The sequence below is a fragment of the Falco biarmicus genome, chromosome 4 (genome assembly GCF_023638135.1).
Source record: "Falco biarmicus isolate bFalBia1 chromosome 4, bFalBia1.pri, whole genome shotgun sequence".
Taxonomy (NCBI): domain Eukaryota; kingdom Metazoa; phylum Chordata; class Aves; order Falconiformes; family Falconidae; genus Falco; species Falco biarmicus.
Window position 1 is genome coordinate 63,894,123 of NC_079291.1, and position 23,135 is coordinate 63,917,257.

The 23,135-nt window shown below is 47.6% G+C and overlaps 2 protein-coding genes across 2 annotated transcripts; one reads left to right on the forward strand and one right to left on the reverse strand.

Moving 5' to 3' along the window:
- The first annotated feature begins 1,478 nt into the window (after positions 1–1,478).
- Positions 1,479–6,749, forward strand: UBXN6 (UBX domain protein 6). The gene is made up of 11 exons (XM_056338504.1): positions 1,479–1,652; positions 2,027–2,181; positions 2,502–2,563; positions 2,697–2,828; positions 3,364–3,461; positions 3,853–3,928; positions 4,015–4,099; positions 4,347–4,566; positions 4,670–4,800; positions 5,453–5,598; positions 6,133–6,749. Exons 1-11 carry the CDS (start codon positions 1,570–1,572, stop codon positions 6,259–6,261), a joined length of 1,317 nt encoding a protein of 438 aa, XP_056194479.1. The 5' UTR covers positions 1,479–1,569; the 3' UTR covers positions 6,262–6,749.
- Positions 6,750–7,273: 524 nt separating this feature from the next.
- CHAF1A (chromatin assembly factor 1 subunit A) lies at positions 7,274–22,942 on the reverse strand. Its single transcript, XM_056338493.1, has 15 exons — positions 22,804–22,942; positions 22,323–22,373; positions 21,270–22,087; positions 18,606–18,662; positions 16,224–16,465; positions 15,594–15,654; positions 15,007–15,075; positions 14,372–14,595; positions 13,702–13,870; positions 13,415–13,495; positions 13,250–13,339; positions 12,752–13,013; positions 11,664–12,151; positions 9,289–9,382; positions 7,274–7,773 (listed from the first exon to the last, which is right to left on the reverse strand). The coding sequence occupies exons 2-15, from the start codon at positions 22,369–22,371 to the stop codon at positions 7,676–7,678; spliced, it is 2,802 nt and encodes a 933-aa protein (XP_056194468.1). The 5' UTR covers positions 22,372–22,373; positions 22,804–22,942; the 3' UTR covers positions 7,274–7,675.
- Between the last annotated feature and the right edge of the window lie 193 nt (positions 22,943–23,135).

The following is a 23,135-nucleotide window of genomic DNA, read 5'->3' on the forward strand; positions in this document are numbered from 1 at the left end:
CCTGGTTTTAACCCGATGTGGTTTCTCTGCAAGGTCACGGCAATGCAGATGGTTCACTGCCTGTGCTGGGCTCGCCGCTGGCCTCACCTGACATTGAGGTGTCTTCGTGCGGTTTGGTGGCAGCCAGAGCACCCAGCACCCCGGCAAGAGCCAGGCAGTTATAAAACACAAACTGCTCAGGGGAGAAATTATTTACAGGATGATTGTGGCCCTGCGAGGAGACGAGGAAGGATGAACCACGGTGTCTGGTGTGTGGGCTGCAGCACGAGGGGGATGTGCACAACGAAGGGAAACTCCTCTGGGCTTTTCGGAAAGGAATTTGTGAAGTAAGGGGTGTTGGGGAATGTCTGTGTTTCTCCATGTCACCCTGTAAGCAAGCACTCCCTCCTGCTGGGCTGTGCTATATCCCAGGCTGTGCGTTGCTTGCTGGTGGTGCAGAGCCTGCGAGTGGTGCTGGGACAATGGGGGATCTTGTGCTCACCACAGCATCTCCTGTGCCATAGGCACTGGGGTCCTCGTGGCTGGTGTGGCCATGGCTCGGTGCATGAGTGCCTGCTGGCCATGCAGGCGTGGGCCTGGCTTCTGTCCGTGTGTTTCTGGCTGTCGGTGCTGCTGCAGCGGTTCAGGTGTCGGTCCCAGTGCGAATGCTGGCTGTCAGCCGAGCTGGTGCCATGGAAGGTGCGATGCCAGGGTGCTCCTTCCACAGCTGCTGCCTGCACGGGTGGGTGTCTGCCTGATCCCACCGACTGCGCGCTCACCCCGAGGCAGGGATGAGGCAGCCTCTTCCTCAGCAGTGACTGTCCTGTGGCCCCATGAGGAGTCATGCCATGGAAATAAACCTCATGAAACTGCCTGATGCGCAGGGGTGTGCATTTGTCCTCAGATTTTGAGCCCGTTGGCTGATCTCAAACCTGTTCTGCAGGGTGGCAGGGTGGGCAGTGAGACCCCTGCCCGTTCTGGGGGGCTGGCTGGTGTAAGAGGCCTGGGTTGTGGGGCCCAAGCAAAGCTCACAGGGAACCTTCTGGTGTTTTAGCCTCCCTCATCCCAGCTTGCACCCCAGGTCTGCTCCGGTGCTGCAGGCAGCCTGTTTCAGGCTGGACTGGTCGTGCTGGGGCTGGTGGTTCCTCCTGAGGGCACTGAGGGTGCTGAGGCTGTAGAGTAGAGGTGGTGGGTGCAGGCCTGGAGGAGCCTGAGGGCTGTGGGTGCAGGCCTGGAGGAGCCTGAGGGCTGTGGGTGCAGGCCTGCGTGTCTCTGGTGTCCGTGGGTGCAGGCCTGGGGGAGCCTGAGGGCTGTGGGTGCAGGTCCAGGGGTCTCTGGGGGCCTGTGGGTGCAGGCCTGGGGGCCGTGAGGGTCCCTGGGGGGTCCGTGGGGGTCCCGGGCCCAGCCTCACACACAGCCCACTCCTTCCCCTTCAGGCCCGGAGGACCGCGGAGACAATAGAGTGGCAGGAGCCTAGAGTGGCACTAGAGCCGCTTCCGGTGGCGGGCCGTGGGCGGGGCGGAAGCGCGGGCGGGGCGCGGCGGTCCCGGTCCCCGTCCCGGTCCCGGTCCCGGTCCCCGTCCCGCCGCTATGCGGAAGTTCTTCCAGGAGATCAAGGCCGACCTGAAGTTCAAGACCGCAGGGCCCGGACAGAAGCTGTCGGAGCCGGCCCGGTACGGCGTGGGGGAATCCTCCGGTAACGGGCGGCGGGGGGGTGGGCGCCATGGTGGGCCGGGCCGGGCCGGGGCGCAGCCGGCGGCGAGCGGGGCTGGCCGGGTGAGAGCCGGCCCCCTCCGCTTCACTCCCGGTGTCCATGGCCCGCAGTGCCGCCGGTCCCCGGGGGTGCTGGGCTGGTAGCGCCACGGGCCCCGCGCTCACCGCGGTGGCCGAGCCACCCGCCCCGCGGGGGCCAGCGCGCGCACCGGGCAGCGGGGCGGCCGGCTCCTGGGGGAGGCGGTGCCGGGCCGTGGCCGTGGCCCAGGCCGGCTCGGTTGGCAGGGGCACGGAGCCCGTCTCCCCCCGAGCCCCGCTGCTTCGTCCCGCCCAGGGCCCCCAAGGAGAAGCCGAGAGCCGAGGTGGCCCCGAAGCCTCGTCAGGGACCCACGGATGAAGCGCAGATGGCGGCGGCGGCGGCGTTGGCCCGGCTGGAGCTGAGGCCCAAGACCAAGGCGCCCTCCTCCCAGGAGGCCATCAGGAGCCAGGGTAGGGGCTGCTGCAGGTCACGGGTGGGGACGGGGCGGCCACCGTGGGGGCAGGCGGGGGTGGTGGCACCTCCGAGCGGAGCCCCGAGGCAGGTCCCGGGTTGGGAGCTGCTGGGGTGCAGCTCACAGGGCGTTTTGGGGCACAACGGGCTTCAGCAGTGGCTTCAGCACCATGGAAATGATGGTCACTTGCCCGAGGGCTCTCAGGCCAGGGACAGAGCACCCGGGTGGGCATTTGCTCCCCCGGGCAGCGCTGCCTGTGCCGGAGCCCTCTGAAATCTGCTGGACTGCCGCAGCATAACCTGCATTTGTCTCTTGTAGTGAGAAAAGAGCTGATGGCCGAGGCAGCTGCCAGCGAGAAAGGGGTCTCCGCAGAGGAGAAGGTACAAGAGGTGCTGCTGCTGCTCCCCGACCAGCACCCTTTGGGCTGCCGTCACTGTCCTGTATTTAAAAACACCACCCCCCACCCCGAAACCCTCCTGTGTTCAGTTCGGTGCCTGCTTTTGTCTCCTGTAGGACCTCGCCTCCCCAGCCAGGGAAGGGGCATCTGCCCCCTCTGTTTCAGGGGTTTATTTTATTTGCCCGTTGACCGGTGCAGTTGTAAAGAAAGACAAGAAGGAAAAGCACCTCAGAGAAGCCATCCAGTCGGTAAGCACCACGGCCACTGGCTGCAGAGCTTTCCTTCCTGTTTCAACTTGTTTTGTGGCACAGGTCCCCGTGAGCTGGACCTCTCCAGCCCTCCACCTTCTCCCTGTAAAGTCCCCACCATCTCCCGACAGGCAGCTCTGTTCCACTGCAGCCATACAAACACCTGTCCCAGCACCCTCCCTTCGGCTTGCTGGGACTGGGAACTGGCCCTGTACTGGTTTTAGCTGGGACAGAGTTGATTTTCTTCATGCCAGCTCAGACTAGTGATGAAAAAATGTTAATTACACACTGGGAACAGCTATACTGGGAAGTACCGAATAAATTCCTTTGCTTGCGTGCAGAACTTCTGCTTTACCTATTAAATTGTTTTTAGCCCAACCCATGGGGGCTTTCAGTTCTCTCCCCCATCCCACTGCGAGGGGAACAAACGTGGTGCTGAGCTGCTGGTCGGGTTTAAACCACAACAGACCCACACAGCACTTTGTGCAGAGCAGCATCAGCTCCCCCACAACCAGCTTCTCTCCTTCTCCCCCAGTATTTCTCCGTAGACCCGGTGGCTGCCTCGATCATGGAGATTCACACCTTCAATAAGGACCGGGAGAAAGTACGAGTGGGTGTGGAGACCATGGCCAGGTAAGCAGGACCAAGGGCGCAGGTAGCTTGTCCTGTCCCTGCAAGGCTGACAGGTGGGTGGATTTTCTTGCTGTGCTCCAGGCAAAGTCTGAAGAAAACCAAAGCTGAACATCTGAACCATCTTAAGTGTCAGTGGAAATAAGATCAGCATCTCAGAGGTCTTTTTATTAAAGAGTTAGTCCACGAGTCCAAGAGGTTTGGGAGCTGCAGGTTGAGATCAGCCACCCCCATCTTCTGTCTGGCTTGGGCACAAGACACCCATGTATTATTGTACTTTCCTCAGTTTTTCAGCTCTTTTCTCTGTGAGAAATACTGTGAGGCCTCTCAGTCTCCTACATCTTGGGGTAGCACATCCTGCTTCGATCCATTCAGTGTGTTCCTCTTTCTGCAGGTACTTGGATAATATCTGTCTCCACCCAGAGGAGGAGAAGTACCGAAAAATCAAGCTGCAGAACAAAGTGTTTCAGGTGACGTCAAGACTCCTGCAGGTGCTCTGCCTAGGAAAGTCCTTGCCTGCAGTAGACTACATCTAAATTCTTTCCTTTTCTTCCAGGAAAGGATAAGCTGTCTGGAAGGGATACACAGATTTTTCCAGGCTGTCGGGTTTGAGACAAAAACACTGCCTGTTCCAGGACAAGGCAAGAAATCAAAGTGTATTAAACTGGAGTCAGGAGTCGGGTGGTGGTGGTAGGACATCCCAGGGGAGGCTGGAGAGCACTCCACAGCTGTAACAAAGGCTGTTACTCCCAGGCTGTAACAGAAACAGCCACTCACCCTGTGGTTACCCTGTTAAGGCATTACATTTTCTGGAGATCCTTGCCCTTATTTTTCATATGTTAGTCATGTACAGAACAAGAGACTCACACGCTGTCCTTCTGGTTGTAGAGACCACAGAGGAGTACTATGTACTGAAGGAAGAAATGCTGACCAAGCTGGAAGAACTCAAGGATTACAAAGAGCAGCTTTTAAGCTCTGAGCCTGTGAGAGCACAGCTGGATCGCCAGCTCTGTGTATTTAAACCATCACCTGAAGCTGCTCGGTTTGAGCTACCAAATGACTTTTACAACCTCACTGCAGAAGAGATCAAACGAGAGCAGCGACTCCGGTGAGTAGGCTGAGATGGAGGGCCCCAGCTGCCCTGGGGTACATGATACCAGCCTGGAGTCTTGTACCTCTCCTTCATGCGAAAAACTGCTTTCTCTCTAAAGGACAGAAGCGGTGGAGAAGGCTTCGATGCTGAGGACGAGAGCCATGCGAGAGAAAGAAGAACAAAGGGAAATGCGGAAGTACAACTACACCCTGGTACGAGTCCGGTTTCCCGATGGATACATCCTCCAAGGTAAAAAAAAAGACTTCTCACCCTTTCTTTGTACACCTCCAAAAGCTTCTGAGAATACTTGTAATGCAAGAGCTTGAATCATAAGCAGGCTTGAGGTGTGCTGAACACAGCTGGTAGAATAAAGCTCCAAAAAAACCAGAGTGGGGTAACATTTCTCTAATAACTCTTCCCATCTCTGAGCCCTCCACCTGCCTTACCTGCACAGGCAGGGTTGGGACTGTATGCAGGGTTGAGTGGAGAGGGAAGAATCTCAAGGCGCTGTTAATTAAAGCGTGCTCTTCCCAGGCTACTGCAAGCAAGCTGGACTCATTAGATCAGTTTGTTACAGCAACCAGCATGAAGCTGCCTGCGTGGTGTCAGGCTGTACAACAGTATAAATCCTCTTCACATTTTGCAGTAGAACTCTGGAATTCATTTCTGGCTTTCCCAACTCTTTGTTACAGTCTGGCAGGGGCTTGCAACAATTGAATTAATATTTTTCTTTGGGGATTCTGCTTTTATACTTCAGTTGAATCAGGCTGTTTCTGTGTCACTGAAGTAGTTCATAAAGTTAGTATCAGTACGTGAGCCCCATGAAACCTACCACAAAAGGTTAGATTTGGTAAATGCCAGACTCTCTCTCTTAATATCTCACCTTGTTTTCTCATGGCAGGGACTTTTTATGCACGAGAGTCACTATCTGCGCTCTACAACTTTGTGAGAGAAGCACTCAGAGATGACTGGCTGCCCTTTGAGCTCTTGGGACCTGGAGGCCTCAAACTGACTGATGAGAACTTGGCATTCAATGAATGTGGGCTGGTGAGTAAAAACCACCAAACCAAACAAAATGCCAAAAACCACATAGCTGGTACTTTCACAAGCATCTTCAAGTTGTCAAGAATTCAGCTGCAGCTCATAACTTAGAGGAGTTCGTGTTTTCTGCTTTCAGTGCCTTAAGTTGTGCTTTGGCCCGTTCTTTTTAAGCACAAACAAGTAACTGCTTGAAGGCTCCTGGCTCAAGGCTAGGAGGTCTGACTGGAAGGAACAGCAAGGACCAACCTCCTGTAGCAAATGCAGGCTGCAGTAGTTTCCAGTAGCTCTGTCAGAGGCTTAGCATTCACGCTGGGAAAAGAGGGAAGGCAGCAACTGGGAGGCAAGTGTGGCTCTAGCACAGGGCGACCACCAGGAAGCCCAAGGCAGCATCCCCTAACAGGGGCTTCTTGCAGAAATCCACTCATTCTTTTCAGCTGAAGTACTCTTGAAGTTCTTCCCAGTCTGTGAACGTACACAGAGTGTTACAACATCAAAGCATAACATTGCTATAGCTTAGTAACTCTGCCTCTTCTGTCCCAGGTGCCCTCAGCCCTCCTGACTCTCGCCTGGGACGCAGCAGTCATGGCAGACATCGAAGCGTCAGGAGAGGAGCAGCCAGCAAACTCCCTGAAACCAGAAATTCTCTCCAGAGTCCAGACACTGTCATGAAATAAAGGGCAGTGGGTTCAGTGCTGGTGGTTTTAGACTGTTCCCTCATTTTCCCATACAGACTGTTGGGGCTTCCACCTACGTGACCTCAGACCTGACTTTGTTTTAGCACTGCAGTGGGAGTCTAGATTCTGCCACGTGACACCAACCTCGTGGTCACCCTCCACAACTCCAGCAGCCAGACACTAAAGCAGTCTTGCCTGGTAAGACAGTTGCAGGACAGCTCTGCATAGCTTTAAAAACCAAGTTTGTGCAGTGACTGCTTGAAGTGTTTCAAAGATGGTGATGAAGCACCACTCTCCTCCCCTGGAGGAGGGACAGTGGGTGCTAGTACAAGGCTGGATTAGCAATTGATTGAGCTGGGATATTGGGCTGGGCTTAAACTCAGCTTTTCCTTCTGCTTTTGTGTGCACTGTAACTCCTATTGGAGAGAATATATTTAGATAAAATTATGCTTAGTCTGATTAAATGGAGTATTTAAAGACTTAGTTCTGTTTAAAGTTATTTGAATTGCATTGCTCTTACAGGCTTGTAACACAGACAAGCTCCAGTCAGTGCTGGCACTGGTGTTACTGGCGCAGCTGTGGCATTACCCACCTTTTCACTTCATGGCATGCACCAGGAGACTGGCATATGCTGCCCCCTGATGAGAGATTAAGCCTCAAACTACAGCTAGTATTTTAGAAAACTGATTCATCAACTCACAAGCCATGTGAAGTTAAAAGCCCCAGTCAGTTTGTTACATACATGAAAAAAGTTTGATGCTAGTTCAAGTCCTTTGTACTTCAAATCTTAAAGTTTCACTGTGGGGTGGAGACCAGCTTTTATGTATACTGCTGCTGTTGCAGCAATGTGTACAGGAGACCAATAATCTACCCCCAGTATGTAATTAATACTGGCTTATCCCAAAACAGGAGAAACAAGGTGGGTTGGTTTTGGGGTTTTTTTTCCTCCTCCAAAGGTAAAGCCCTGCTGCTGTTCTCTGTAGCGAGTAAGACCACAAACAGGATGATACAGATAGCATAAATTCAAATATAATTGTACATCATTTATACCCAAGTCCATGCTATACAACATTATGAACAGAGCAATTCCCCCAGTGGCATCACAATAAGCTTATTTCAAAATACCTCCACTAGTTTTAGAGATAACTTACGATACCTTCCATTACAAAGAAGTATCAAAATTTCAATAATGCTTTATTAAGGACAGATTAATATGCAGTGTTTTTTTAAAGCTAAAAACTAGAACTAAAAATTTAAGCTTCCATCTGGTCCAAAGCAGAACAAAGTGCTGTCTTCTCTTTACAAGAAATATGGAATACTTTCAAGTATCTTGTTCAAAGATATGCATGGTTTAAAATTTTCTAACTCATTCTACATACATACAAGAGAAGTTAGTAGGCATTTAAGTCTCAAATGGTATTAGATGGGCTGACCATGCTGGTGTCCTGGTGAGTGGCTCTTGTGCCACTGGATTCTGGAGCTGTTTCAGTAACTGCCAACGTAGAACCTGCAAAGCAGAAAATATGTTGGGCTTGGGGTCTTGTTGTTGTTTGGTTGGTGTTTTTTGTGGTTTTGGTGGGGTTTTTGTTTTTAATATCCTCATTAATCCAGCAGACTTTGACTACTATATGCTTTATCTGTCTTGGCTTGTCTGCCCGCATCTGTTGCAAGTCTCCTTTTTCATACTATTTAAAAATTGGTTTTAGTATTGGGTTAACATCAATCCAGAATAAAATCACTTCAACCATAAAAAGGATCTTCATAATCTTTGCAGTGCTTTAGACTCGGGCAGAGTTAAACAAATACAGCTGCGTGCATGGCAACAGAGCCTGAGGAAGGCAAGCTACTCAATAGCATCCCCGTCCTCAGAACAAGGCTTTCATCTCACTGCAGCCTTGTAATAAGCCAAAGCAGCTTAAGATTAAATGCAAAGCTTCTTGTCAAACAGTTGTATTGTCTGTTACGGCAGGCAAGAGGAGGAACGTAGCACCAGCTGAGAGAGAAAGGAGAACCCCAATATGTCTAGAATAGGTCAAACACTATAGAATTTCAGGCTTCGGGAATATGCACGAGCCCTTATCTATCAATTAGCGGAGCTGCCCAACACAAAACCCCCACTTTCCTTAATTCAGGTTCTGCCAGTAGCATTGTGAAAGAGCTCTATTGTGAGAGCAGTAAAGAAAGGGCTGGGAGGTTTTGAAAGCGGTTTAGAGGAGCTGAATGCACATCATGCGGTTGGTGTTAAGTCATTGATCTGTATGATCAAGTATGTATAGTTAAAACCTCACGGAGATGAAAGAAGCTGCTCCATATCCTCATCCCACAGTTTCTGAATCCACAGCCTGAAAGGATACGCTACAGCGGCAGAGCTTTGAAAGCCATTTTCCAAGGGGTAACTGGGACACAAATATAAGCAACTGCTTAGATTCTAGAGCAAAGCTGCAGAGTGTTGATCAGAGCCCTCACCTGTCAAACATCTGAGAGCTGGGTTATTATCCCATCTTATTTCCTTCAGACAATTCAGTGTGCACCTAAAACTTCAAGAAGGCAGCAGAGGGGAATTATGGTCCAGACCTCATCAGTCCTTGAAGGGCTCTGAACGTAAGTATGCATGCCTCGGAGGCCAGCCCTGCTCTGCATTTTGCCAATAGTTAGTGGATTTGCTGATACTGACCCCAGCATTCACTTTCCTTACCAGGAAAAAAAAAATACCCAAGGTAACACTGGCAGCCAAATGCTAGTTACAAGCACTTTGTGCCTTTCAGTCAGAGGGAGAAGGGAAGAAAAGGCAAGAGCAAGTTAGAGAAGACTGTAAATACCAAAGAAGCACCTGGAATAAAAAAAAGATAAAAGCAGAGAAGCACCTAGAATAAGACATCTAGAGAGAAGAGCGCAAGGCTTGGTGAGAAAGTAGCAGAAAAACTGCAACAGGTTTAACTACACACTGTTCCCACTCTGTTATACTCTCCCTTGTGGGAGCGAGAGTCTGCCAAGAGACTACTATCCATTTTTATTTTCCCACCTTTGCCTGGCTGTATATCCACAATCATGCAGTCCTCATCTTCCTCATCTTCCTCGGTGTCTGCCTGAAAGCCATCCATCTCCACAGCTTCAGCCTTAAGGAAAAAAAAGGTACCAGCTGTGTAACAGCAAGGTGATGGTGCTAACGTGCAAGACCAAGCGCAGCTGGTGCTGTAAAGGACTAACAGTGGGCACTCCTCATGATTGGGACTCGCAGCACAGTCTGATCAGTTGGGTGTATTTGTAGGGAAGAAAAATAAGCAACCCCTGGCTCCAACAGACACTGACTTCTGATAAAAGGCCTCATCTGCAATGGCACATTCAGCAGGAAGCACGCCAAGCTTCTGCTCCAAGATATTTTGCTATTACACAATGCGATGAACAGCCTACACATCGAAAAGTCAGTTCAAACCTTAATTGAAATCTGACTCAGTTTTGTTGGGTTTTTGGAAGGGAAATCTCTCCTCACTCTGCTGATTATTTTGGATGCTTTCTTCCTTCTGAAGATGGAAAATTACTTTTGCTTGTCAAGTTTGAAGTGTGTTCTCCCTGCGACTCCTCCTCACCTTTGCCTATTAGCTTTTAATTAGGGAGGGGTGACAGTTCTTCTCTTGGTGACCCTATTTTCTGCTATGGGAGCAGCACAAACAACTCAGTTTGAATTGAGAGGATCAATGAAAGGGGTGATACAAACTGAAGCTGCCCAGCATTGGACAGCTGTGAGTAGTTTGGTGGTTTTTTCCCCTCAATTGGAACCATGGAATGAAAATCTCAGACCTAGAACCTGGTGCCCGCCCCCTACAAGCTGTTCCAAGAGAAATTTTAAAATTTACATCTTTCATTAAAGTCACAGTTCTCAGATTAAGTATTCCCCTCCTACATGCGTACAGGTACTGCCCCCTTCAACACCGAGTTCTTCTCTCTGCAGCTTATGTAAGAGCACCTTTATACTCACACGAGTCCTGTCAGAAGCTTCATGGCAGAGTAACACGTGCCAGGGGTAAGGAACCTGGCAGCCTTGACCTACAATCGTTCCTGGGCTCTCCCTAAGCCCCAGCCTTGCTCAACAAGAAGGATGGGATCTTAATACCTGAGCAGCGCTGATTTAGACGTCAGGCATGAAAGGCGTTCAGGACTCCGACACCTTTGCTCTGAGCTGTGCGGCACCGCAACTCACAAGGGCAGCTGTTAAGACGCTTTCAAGAGCTTTGAAGAATTCAGGCTGGTGACTTAATTCTACTAAAAGCCTTTGTTTTGGTATTTTTTCTGCTCAAGTAGTCAGTTATAAGCAGAATTTCCAGTGGGTGCCAAGCAGAGATTTTTATCTCTGCCTTTATTTAGTGTATAAGAAAAAACCCAAGCAGATGGAGCTTGGGGGCTGAACAGCTTCTCACAAGTATCTGATCCCTATCAATACTTGAATGTAGAGCTTTCTCAGTAGAATAGCCAAAGCAGCCAAGAATAAAGTGGGAAGGAAAAGTATAAGCCTTGTCTGTGGCTTCCTTCCTAACCCCCCTGTCCACAGGGGTTGAAGAATAAATCCACCGACAGTGCAAACCCTGTCCTATCTGTACGTTCGGCAGCAAACAGTTGATAACACCAAGCTTCAGGACCTAAATCCTTACAGTCTTAAATGCACGACACAGCATCACACTGCTAAAGCACCCATTGCATACTTTTCAGTCATCCTTTCAGATTATTAACTCTTAATACTACCTGTGGTTACCCAGAAAAGCAGGTGCAAACAGCAGGAAGACCACAACAAAGCTTAGAGCTGGAGTAGCAACTACTCCAAATCCTTCTCATTTTGTTCCTATGAATTATTATAGTTTTATTAAACCAGCTCTTGAAATTTAGCTTTACATATGACAACATAAACCAGAGGCTTTACAGACTATTACGGGCTGAGTTGCAGCACTTAGGAACCACATTTAATCAGCACATATGCAACTGATGTAAGTCACCAGCTCAGGCTATACATCTGGCAGCCATACACACACACATAAAAACCTGCATACAAATTATATACAGCTGTAAAACCAAGGGCAAGCACTCAGAAACTATTCACAGCTTGGATGCAATCACTGCCAAACAGCAGAAAATGGAAGAACAGCAGGAGAGCAACATTTCAAACTGAACAGACAGTCCAAGCTGGAGACACACAAAAGAAATCCATCTCTTGAGAGTCACGTAATTTCACTCCTTTCCCCACAAAAAGGGTTTTTTTGTGTGGAGAACGGTGTCTGTAGCTTAATATTTTGACTCTGCTCATCTAGGCCGATCTGGGAGGCATGCCAGGGATGCTCACCTACTGAAGACGCACAGTTAAATTCCCATCATTCTTTACTGGGGAAAAGCACCATGATTGGCACTCACCTGTTCAGCATCCTGAGGTCTTTTCATGAATTTAGTGATGGACATGCTCCCGGTGGACCTCCTCTTCACCGACATGGGGGTGGTCTGCAGGACAGCCATGCCTGGCACACTGCCAGCCTCCTCCTTCCCTGAGGAAGGGACCTGAGTGACGTAGTTCCATTGACAAGGGACGGGGAGATTCTCTTGATCAAAACTCTTCAGCACCTCTGAGTGGACATACCAGCACATCCTATATTCAGGTCTCTTCTCATACACAGAGTTCTCAGAAATGATTCGCTTTAGCCTGGCTTTGGAAGGGACCCCGCTGTCCTCGCCAACAGGCGTCTGCAGCCAGGAGGTGTGGGGGCTCACAGGGCTTGTGTCGCTACAGTCGGCGGCTGCAGTCACATCACTGAACAGTCCTTGCCGGCAACACTCCTGGAATTCCTGGATAATCACTTTGCTCCCGTTCACATTGCCATGCAGCAGCGGCAGAAGCTGGCCAAGAACTGCAAAGAAAGGATGCACAAAGATTGTGGGGCAGAACTATTTAAAGGCTGAGAAAAGCTAGGCTGACATAACCTATCAGTATTTCCAGAAAGAAGACAAACAGGCTGAGATTAATTTTTAGATACAGGATTGTAACAGGAGCTGAATTTGATGTAGAAAAATTCACCCCCAATAATAACGGCACCCTGAAGTGAAAGCTTTGAGCCCTGTTCTAGCCTTTATGTGCATTATTCACATCCTTATGTTAATTGGGTGCAGCAGATACTCATTACCGAAACCCAACACACAAACTGAATCCTCCCACCCTGAACAGGTCAGCGGGCTCAAGCACTTCCAGCAAGCAAACTTAAACCTGAGTCTGCTGAAGTCTCGTTGGCTTCACTTCCTGGATTATCTAGAGCAAGAGTTTTTGGAGAACGTAACTATGGCCATACTAGATGCAATCCCAGAAAACTCCCTTCCAAGAGCTCTTGTAGAGATTGCTTGGATTTCAGACATGTCATAAACAGGTCATTCTGAATTTGACACTCATACAAAAGTCTATTCTCTTGAAAGCAGAGTACCACAGTGCATACAACTATTTACCCTTCAGGTCTTACTTTGCTGATCTTTTTCTCTTTTTTTGCTACATTTCTGTATCTGCTGTTCTTCCTCTGCAACAGGTGACTCCAGGATACACGCTGTGAATTGCTGGAGAACCTTTAGGTCTGCGTTTGCGCTGCTGTCATTTTCTGCACTTTCCCAGATGCAGCCGATTTTCACAGGCTGTAGAACATGGAACCTCTTCCCCTTGGCCATCAGTTCGTCCCACTCCTTTGCTTTCAGTTTTTGACGAACTTTCTGATTCTCTGGATCACACTCCTAAAGCCACAGGCAAGAAAGAACTCTATACATCCATCCGTTCCAGGAAAAACAAAAGCTTTTTAAACCCAGCTTTTTACCATGCTCTCTGAGCTACAGAAATCTGCTCCTGAACTATGCAGATCTGAGATGGGTTACGTCACTGCCAAGACTATGTGCTTTCTTCTTCCACTAATATTTACTACACAATTCATTGGGAACAGAGATGGAAATCCAGTGACACCCAGTTCACTTACTTCTGTCACTCCTTCATCTTCAGATAGGTACCCATGGGGTACAAAAAAACCATCATCATCATCTTCATCCTCTCCCTCCTCTTCATCATCCTAAAAATAAACTCTGCTTATTAGAAATTACACTGACAAGTGTAATCTGTTCAGAAAGCTGTGCAGAATCCTTACCCCTTCACTATGGGAAAGACTTTCTCCAGGTTCCTCCTCTTCCCATTCTTCATCACTATCTACCTCGTAGTCCAGTAGTTTCTAGAAGAAATGTCAACATGCCATTTCTGTAAATGATTTCAGAGCAAGTCACCAGACCCCATTCAGGGTTTCAAAACCCAGCAGCAAGATGGAACATGCAAGTGGATCAGAAATCCCAGAGAACAAGTGAACTTGACCAACCACATATTCAGTTCAAGAGCATAAAGAAAGAAAGAATCCAACTACACTGCCCGTGAGGTGCTTACACTGTCCTTAGACCAAGGATTCCTGGGACGGATCACAGTGGTTTTCTTGTTCCATGTGCCCCAGTATGCAGGACGGTGATTCTCACAAAACTGCAGAAGCTTCATTCTACCAAATTTCCCCCTTTCAGGAACAGCATCTGTTTTGCAGTTATCCACTACCACCACGTCACTGTTAGAACAAGAGACCATTTTCAGTACTTACAGAAGACTCCCCTGCTGCTCAGGAAAGCATCTTATAGAAAGCTTCAGTTCAGCCACAATCCCAACCCAGAGCTTGAGTTCATTAGAACAGGCTCTCCCAATCCTCCTGTGAGAACATGGGTTCCAGACAAGCCACCTCCCTCCTCTATTTTAGCTATCGGCAGGTTTCCTTTTTAAAACTATCCAAGATGAACACCACTAAAGGCCCGTAGGGTCCAGTGCTGAAAGGCAGCTGCCTGAAGCACAAGATTTCCTGCAGGGAAGGATTTGAGAGGCACTGTACAGAACAAAGGAAATCTACATCATAACGTACTGCGCCCCATGGAAACAATTGTTATACAAAATAATGAGTATTCAAAGAAAAGCTCCATCTTCCCATCATCTCCAATATTAGAGCAATACTACCTCAGAACCATTCTGCAGTTCATTACACAAGGAAGTGAAGAAAAACCCCAAAACACAGACTAACCTGTTCACTATGTCAGTGCTGTTATTGACAAAAGTAGGTCCAGTTTTACGTGGTTTACGACACTTTAAATCCCTCAAAAAAGAAACTTCACTATCCTGAGCACGCAGGAGCTTATCCAGCTGTTCTAAGAAGTCTGGATCCAGGGCAATACGACAGAGGGGAGCTAAGACCATGTTCTCCTTAATTTCAAAAGGAGCAAACTTTCCACAAGAGCCAGCAAGAATCTGAAATATTAAGTGAGGATGGTTAGGGTCTGAACACCTGAGGAACTACAGTACCAAAACATTCAAGACTTACAACAATACTGGGTGCTGAGATCTGAGCAAAAATTTAGGCTACGCCCTTACTATCTGAGATTCCAACAGAACTTCAAGGGCATCTAGGTCTTCACAGCCAACGCAGTAAAAATCTCAGCTCTGTCTTTGGCTAAAGTAACTACAAACTTCTTCTGTAGTCTCTGCTCCGGGCACAGACTTCTTTAAAAATCCTTTACACTTTTGAAATTAGGAAATAAGAAATACTAATGCTTTGCCCCCCCTAAGAAGCTCTAAGGGACAGATTAGAAGGAAATCTGTGTATTTGTTAGACAATAACTAATGAAAGACCAGCAAAACACAGAAACAGCAATACTTCACCTTTGGGGCTTGTGGAGTCTTTGGTTTCTGGAAGAACCTTGTAATTTCTGCTTTCTGTGCATTAATACGCTGAAATCAGAATCAAAATGCAAATTATAAAGGTAGGACAAGGCCTTATAAATTCAAAATGAGCTCATGCACGACCCAACTTCAAATCTAGTGAGGTATAAAGCAAATTTCAGTCATTTACCAGCTCCTATGACTCAACAAAAAACTAATTTTCTTCTCTAACATAGCTACATGGATTCCAAAGTCATTGCTAAGACAGAGGATAGAGTTCACTCATGGGCATTGAAAAAACACAGCAAAGACTTTAACAGGTAAAAGCAAAGACACCAACACATGTGAACCTGCAAGATATAACTGGTGGAGCAGCACCACCAGGTCAGATCGGACAGGCCACATCCCAAATGGACATGCTCCCTCCCAGGTGGCACCATAGCAGGGTACACTGGCTGGAGAACCACAGTAGCTGTGGCAACCCTGTTGAGAACAGCTCAGCGGCTGACGGCAGGGTCCCAGGGAGCCCCTTAACACCATTTCACCCTAGCAGAAGGATTCAGAGACAAGCTAGAGAAAGCACTTACCTTTTCCTCCTCTCTTAACCGTTTCTCCTCTTCTTTCTTTCTCTTCTCCTCCAGTTTTGCCCTTTAATATAAAGTTTATTTTAATTGCCACAAATCATGAAGTGTTTATTTGCACTGACGAAGAGGTGAGAAGCCCCAGACCTTGACTATGACCCCATTATGCTGGGCAAGAAGATAGTCTCTTAATTCAGCCAAGGATAAAGCTAAGGATACAGAACACTCTCTTCATTCCTTCTAGAGTTTAGCCACGAAGCAGCTAGGCTGCTTCAAGTTCCCCTCAACACCAGGAAAAGGCATTTATATTACCAAGCTACAAGCAACTTCCTCAGCAAACAGGGCACCCGTGCCAGAAAGTTGCAAAGTACAAGCAAGACAGGTCAGGAACGGAGAACTCAGCAGAGCATGACAGCTCTTTTCAGCCATTTCACATCAGAAACCCAGGTCAGCCTGCAAGCAGAAAGTACCGCTGACCCTAGGGTCTGGTGTATGCAAGTCTTTCAAGCACTTCAAATCTATCCTGTGACAAACAGGCATCTGTTGATTGACCCGTATGGCCTCTAGAAGGGTATGGAAAGGTGCTCACATCATTACATGTTATTCCCCAGGACATGCATAAACCAACCCACTTACTCTAAAGCTTCCTGCCTCTCCTTGCGTTTCTCCTCCTTCACTCTCAGCTTCTCTGCTTTTTCCTTTTCTTCTTTTTCTTTCTTTTCTCTCCTTTCTTTCTCTTTCAACTCTTTCTCCTCCTCTTTCTTCTTCTTTGCCTCCTCCTTGGCTCGCTCTTTTGCAGCTTTTGCTTCTTCTTTCAGCCTTCCCTTTGCCTCCCTTTCTGCTTGCAACTTCTGCAGCTTGTCTGCACGCTCCTGATCCTGGTTCAGAAACACACCATTAAGCAAGTTGTCTTCTTGTGCACAGCAATAGCTGCTGGCATTAAAACTCCAGTAAATTAAGGACTTCACTTCTTCAGCCAGGATACTAAATTCTTTGCCCACCCAGCGCTTGACCTGCAGCATCATTTCTAGCTGACAGAGGACACAAGGTTATTAACCACAGCCAGCTGTTGCCGCAGCCGAGCTACCCAGTACTGTCTCTCTGAAGGCATTAATTGCTCTTTTCCTCTAACAAATGGAGGCATTTCCATTTTCTAAGCATCAAGGAAAGCTTTGTATTCCATTTTTTTTATATCAGAGTCACCTTCATTACCACTGTAGCATTACAGAAAATTATGTGGCAATTAAAAAAATAAATTAATTTTAATTTAATATAAGATTTCAGATTGCTTCCAAATTACTTACTTTGGAAATACAGAGCTCATGAGCTAAGCTTTCATGCTTTTATATCAATGTAGGGCTACCATGGTATAAATTTGAAAAGTGAATTTGACCCAATTTTGCATTATAAACCCGTAAGGATTTTCTGACGATGTTTTTCACCATCTCAGGCAGCAACAAGTCTCTGAACTCTGGATTGTGCCTCTGCTTTATAAACCCTGGAGCTTGCAAAATCACTGTCACTTGTGTCGTACATTTCAGATCACCAGAGAACACTAGGCACCCTAAGCTTATTTAAGGGGTACTATGGGAACAAGGAGGGGAAGATTACATTGGAAGTGTCACCCTTCACAGCATTTCATCCCAAAACAACTGAAATTCTTGTTTGGGTCTACTGACACAAAGGAGAATGCAGCACGCTTATGAAAAAAATGACAAATTAAAGAAAGATAGCTTCCCTACATTGTAGGCATTGGTGACTTCCCCAGGAAAGAAGGGGATGTCTGAGCTCAGACATACAAATATCCTCACTGTGTATTTTCAGTTTCATTTTATTTATTTCACATCTCTTCTTGGCAACATCAAGACTTACTGAACAGTGTCACCACGTACAAATAACTGTGGAAGGCAACTGACATGCAAAATGGTGCCAATGGTAAAAACACAATATTGTCAGAATGGAGTCATGGTAATCAGTGAAAACCTACTGGATAGTTTGGAAAATGGTGTGAAGTTAACAGCAGGATTGGCGGGTCTATTTAATTTTTAGTATAATAAAGCTTCCATTCTCATCTCTCCCTCACATCACCGCTATTTTTAACATACATATAGAAGGGAAGAAAACAACAGATTGGACTTCTATATGGGTACTGTAAAAAGCAAGCATCTTGGGAGCAGGCTGGGCCACATATAGCTTAAATAAAACACACAACAGCCCCCTACCAACTTTATAAACTAGTTACTAAGAAACACAGTAAGTATTCATAAGCCCAGGCCTTCCTAACTGCAGTTAAAATAACACCCAGTTTTCCAGCCAGCAAAGCCCACTCATACAGCACTGACTGTTCAAGAACTCCATGTGATCCATCAGCCTCCTTTATATTTAGCACTTCATGACTGAAAGCAGAATGGACAGCAAAATTACCACACCGCCGTTTTGTTACAGAACACTTTTGCTGACTAGCTGCATTCAAGCAAACAGAGACCGGAGCTTGAGCGTTTCCAGCAGTGACATCCAACGGCTTCTTCAGCAACCCACAGACACAGTGGCCCATTTGCCTCACGTATTAATGAAGAACAGACCCTACATTTTCTGGCTTAACTGGAGGAAGGGTGAGAACAACGAAGCAGGAACCAACCCTAAATAGAAGGCTCTTGGAAAAGTTCCTATCTATCTGTCCACTTAGCAGGCTGTACCTATCCTCTCAGGAAGGGTTCAGAAAAAATTCTCAAAAGCATTTTGACAAGCAGTCAGCAACATTTACAGTTTCTTAATACCTTCCAAAGTGCACAGAAATGCAGTGCAGGCCACCCACACCGCATTACGTATGCATTAAGAAGCTCTGTATCGAGCCAAGTATTTTAACTGCGCACATTAAGATTCTTCCATATTCATCAGTGAGGAAAACCAGGAAAAGAGAGGTTTCAAGTGGACTAAGATGAAACGCAAAGGGCTTTGCTTACTATTCAATGCAAAAGCACAGCAGGTTAACTTTCTATGTCAGTGAAAGTGCCTTACTCTTTGCAATCTCAGCTTCTCCTTCTCTGCCGAACTTTTGTGGAATTTTTGAGACACCTGGAATTACAAAACACAAGTTTTAGAGATCCGCATCATTCCCTTATGAGAAGAGCAGCAAGCTTAGTCTGAATTACATTAACATTGTTCTTGCAGATTAGTATATTCAGCAACTCAAGTATTCCTTCAGTATAGGATATAAGAATACAGTTCAAGCATATCTAATCTCACTGATTTACATTTGAGCCTGAATACATCTAAACGCTTCAGTTTACATTAAGTCCTCACGTTACCAAGTTTTGCATAAACAAGTCCCTCTGGTGTACCCAGTTCTACAGTATCATTTGCAAGGAATATCATGTGCAGAAAAACAAACAGAAGCTAAAGCTGCTCCAAATCACAGGAGCACAACAGAGGACATTTAATTATAGCAAAGTCACTTCCTTAGAGTTAAACTTGTGTTGTTCGTTTGGTTTGTTGTTTTGGGGTTTTTTTGCATCCTACCACTTTCTCTTGCTATGATGTTTAGATAGAATTTCCTCAATACAAGGACTATTATCCGTATCTTAATGCTGTTTCTCCTTGTCATCATATCCCTCTTGCTCTTCCACTGGTACCAGCACACCAACCCTAGGTTCCCAACAGGTCACACTTACTTCCTTTAAAACTGTTATTTTTAGGGGAAAAAACCCATAATTTATGTTTAAGAGCATTGCTCATAGACTTAAGTCAAAGGCTTAATTTGTCAGTATTTCAGCATACTGCAGCTTGGTTTCTTGTATCCCCCTCTTCCTCAGCTTGCCATTTGCAGTATAAGGTACAAAGTTTAAACTCTGCAATTAAAAGACTAACACAGACCAACTCCTTTATTTTCTGTACCCACAAACATTTAAGTTCACACAGTGCAAAGCTGTATCAGGCCAGTCTGTATTTATTTGACACAAAATAAGAGTTCTTTACCTGAGAGCTTTAGATTATCAGATTTTTTTCCACCTAGGAAGACAAACGTGCCAGGACAGACAACCGTACAGGTCAAGGTGCAGACCTGTCATTTCGGTGAGAGCACATGAGCTGCTCCAGCCTTACCTTACGCCATGGGAAACCAGTAACTTGTTTGCTTTATTGTATTACATCAGAGTCAAGTACTTTTTTTTTGTTTGTTCTTCAACCCTGGAAATACTCGATGCCTGCTCTGCTTGAGTTTATGTATTTATTTTAGATTGCGAGCTTTAACAGTGTAAGAATCGATCAATTTTCTTGATAAGCACACAGCAGAAGAAACAGAAGACCCATTGCATCACAAGCTCCAAGCCCCAGCTAATTCATCCATACCTCCTTCAGGCCAGTGAGGTGTGGGGCAGCTTCTCCTTAACCCCTGGGGTGAGAGCTGGTGAAAAGTCTTTCTTAAGAAAGGCTCAAGATGGCATAAGCAGGAAGGCTACCAGCTGCTTCACCCTCATTTACCTGATCCACATACTTAATTCTCCACCTCTGGCAGCACAACATCAACTCACTCCTCAATACCTTCCTCATTTTCCCCTCTAATAATAGAGTTGAGCAAAACAATGCACGGGCCAGGTAGTCCAGCCTAACCTTAGGTGAGGCTTAGCTACAGTGCTCAAGCACATCCACCAGGACTGCTCTGCTCCACAGGTTTCACCACGCACAACTGTGCGTGCCCCTCAAGAGAAATCCGCACTGATCTCTTCCCCAAAATGGTAAGTGGTAAACAGGCATTTGGGCCGTGTGAACGTTTCAGACACCTGTGCAGATACTGTTGCCTTTAGAAGCTTCCCCTTCAACACAGCACCAAAAATCAGTTTCCAGTGTTGCTGGAGCATAGCTACTAAACTGAAATTAAGAGCACAATAAACCAGCTCAGTTAGAGCTCATTTTGAGGTGTTGCCTCCTCCTGTGCTCCAGCCTTCGCTGCCTGACAACATCACACGTCCCCAGGAGCGCTATACGTGCAGAGACTTTTCCCCAAAGCAGCGCCCCGCACTCAAAAGTATGCCTGTAACAAGATGGCTGAGAGCACAAGCTCTGTATGCTCAGTGATGAGACAGAAGCTCATCTTACTTGTCCCTCCATCCTCACACACAGACCTGCAGTTCTGCTGAGGCACTTTAGTTTCAACTTGAAGCATTTTCTATGCCACAGTTGCACAAATTCAGAGCTGATAAAGTACCTGCACTCGCTGAGGTAACACCCTCTCACAATAATTACAGCAGCTTCATCAAGGATAGAATACAGGTTGTAAAATAACACCTACCAAACAAAACCGCTTTTGGACACAGTCCTTATCCCAATTACCAAAACACTAAGTCCCAAGGCATACACTTCATGAACAGTTCATTAAAAAAAAAAAACCAAAAAAACCCCAACCAAACCTGTAACAGAGTTTAAAGCTACACTCACAGAATGCAAATACACCAGCAGCAAAAAACCAGCCAAGGTTTAAAACCTTTAGCTACAGGATTTAAAGGAAGATTTAAAAGGGCAAGAATTCAGCTGTGTTACTAATAAATCAACAACACCTTCCATATGCTTCTCATGATGCTTGTGAATATCCTATTTATCCTTTGCACTACAAGTACAGGAAACCATAAAATCTATCTGCAACACAACAGCTTTATTAAAAAAAAAAAAAAAGAAAAGGAGACCAACCTTCCTAACAGGTGTCGAGGCAGCTAAAGGGCTAGTATTTCTCTTTGTTTCTGCAGCAGGCTGCACCTCGGGTGAGCTGACCGAGTGAGAGCTTAGTGAGGAATTGGTAAGTCCAGAGTCTTCTTCATGAGACGATTCCATGGTCTCGTTTTCTGACGTGACGCTTCTAAGAGAAGCGACTTGGGGAGATTTTGCAGTCATAATATCCTCCAGGAGCACTACAGGCATCTTGCCCTCAAAGATGATATCCTTCAGTTTGCTCTGGTTGACCATCATGTCATCGTTATTACACTCTGTTAACCTGGAACGCACCTGAATTCCATCTACCAAACCTTCATCTCTATTTGCTACAGTTTCACATGGTGCATCAGTCTCCATTAAATCATGCGTTTGGCTGCTCCAAGTGGAATCCAGGCAACTCAACTGGTTCATCTCTTTTCCTAACATGCCATTAGTTATAGCTATGGATGAAGATGCTTTTGAATCAAAATCAGTTTGGTCTACGTCATCACTTAGTCTATGGCTAGAGCCCTTTGTCAGATCAATAATAATTATAGTTTCATCTGTGTTATCTTTTGTGTTTTTCTGTATAAAATGGTCTAATGGACCCTTTCCGTTAACAAATTTTGGAGCAAAATTCACATCTGAATCCAACTGGCAGTCATTCTCCACATTGTCCAGGGACGCACACGATACATCTACGGAGGAATCCTTACTCGGACCAAACCCACTTTGTGAGCTCTTTACTTTTTTAACTTCTGAATCTGTATCATATTTTTCCTTGGGTACAGGATTCAAGCGTTTGAACGGCAACCGAGCTGAAACAACAACATTTGATTTACTTGGTCGCATCATACAAGTCACTGGAGTAGGGGGAAGGGGGGGAATCGAACATCAAGATATTTTAGTAGCTCTTAAGCATGAGAGTTGAAACTAATTAGTCAGTTAGGGCCAGTTTATTACCACAAAGCCAAAACATCTCACAAAATCAAGTCTGACACCTCAGTGCGCTGAAGCTGCGCTGGGTGACAGAAACTCCCTCTGCAGCCTCACCTTGGACGAGCTTCCGCGGGGGAACAGCTGCTTTGTCTCTGCACTCCATGGCTGTGAGGGAAAAACACAAATGAACACCCGTGACAAGGTCCCAACGAGCTGCCTGCTCCCCTGCCACCTCCGAGCCGCGGCAGCGCCGGCAGCGCTTCCCCGGGTGGAGCGCGGGCACTGCCAGGCCGGACAAAGGGCCCGGGCCGAGCCCCGTCGGCACCACCCGGGCTGAGGGGGCCTCCGCACTCACCGAGCCCTTGGCGGCCGGGCCCCGAACCCCGCCGCAGGGCCAGGCCGAGTGCCAGGGGACCGGGCAGGAGGAAGGCGGCGGGGCGCAGCAGGCGCAGGCTCAGGCCCAGGCCTGGTTCCGTGGCGCGGCGGTCGGGCCTCCTTTGTTAACCCCGGGAAGGCCTCAAGCACCCCGAGGCCTCAACCGCCGCCGAGAAACACATCGCATTCCGCTCGCACCGCGGTCCCGGCGCCGTCCTACCTGACACAGCGGCCGCAGCTCCCACCGCTCCTCCGGCGGTCGGCGGCGACCGGCCCGGCCCGGCCCGGTCCCGCCCCGGGGGCTCCCGCTCGTATTTGGCGGGAGCCGGGGCGACCCTGCGTCTTGCCGCGCTGATAGGCGGAGCGCGCCCCACGTGACCCACCCTTCCGCCCCCTACCGGACCGCGTCTCGCGAGGAGGGTGGGAGGGAGGCTCACCGCCCGGCCCCACCGCCGCCTCTCGATTGGCTACTGAGAACAACCGTCGCTGACTGGCCGTAGCGGGTGTCAGTCTGCCGCGCTAGAGGCGCTGATTGCGTAGCGGGGTGAGGGT

Coding starts and splice junctions, on each gene's coding strand:
- UBXN6 (XM_056338504.1), top strand. CDS start 1,570: ATGCGGAAGTTCTTCCAGGAGATCAAGGCCGACCTGAAGTTCAAGACC. Junction 3,462..3,852: donor GGTGTGGAGACCATGGCCAG/GTAAGCAGGACC, acceptor CTCTTTCTGCAG/GTACTTGGATAATATCTGTC. Junction 4,567..4,669: donor AAACGAGAGCAGCGACTCCG/GTGAGTAGGCTG, acceptor TTCTCTCTAAAG/GACAGAAGCGGTGGAGAAGG.
- CHAF1A (XM_056338493.1), bottom strand. CDS start 22,371: ATGGAGTGCAGAGACAAAGCAGCTGTTCCCCCGCGGAAGCTCGTCCAA. Junction 13,014..13,249: donor AAGATGAAGGAGTGACAGAA/GTAAGTGAACTG, acceptor CTGTGGCTTTAG/GAGTGTGATCCAGAGAATCA. Junction 7,774..9,288: donor GGATATACAGCCAGGCAAAG/GTGGGAAAATAA, acceptor TCTGCTTTGCAG/GTTCTACGTTGGCAGTTACT.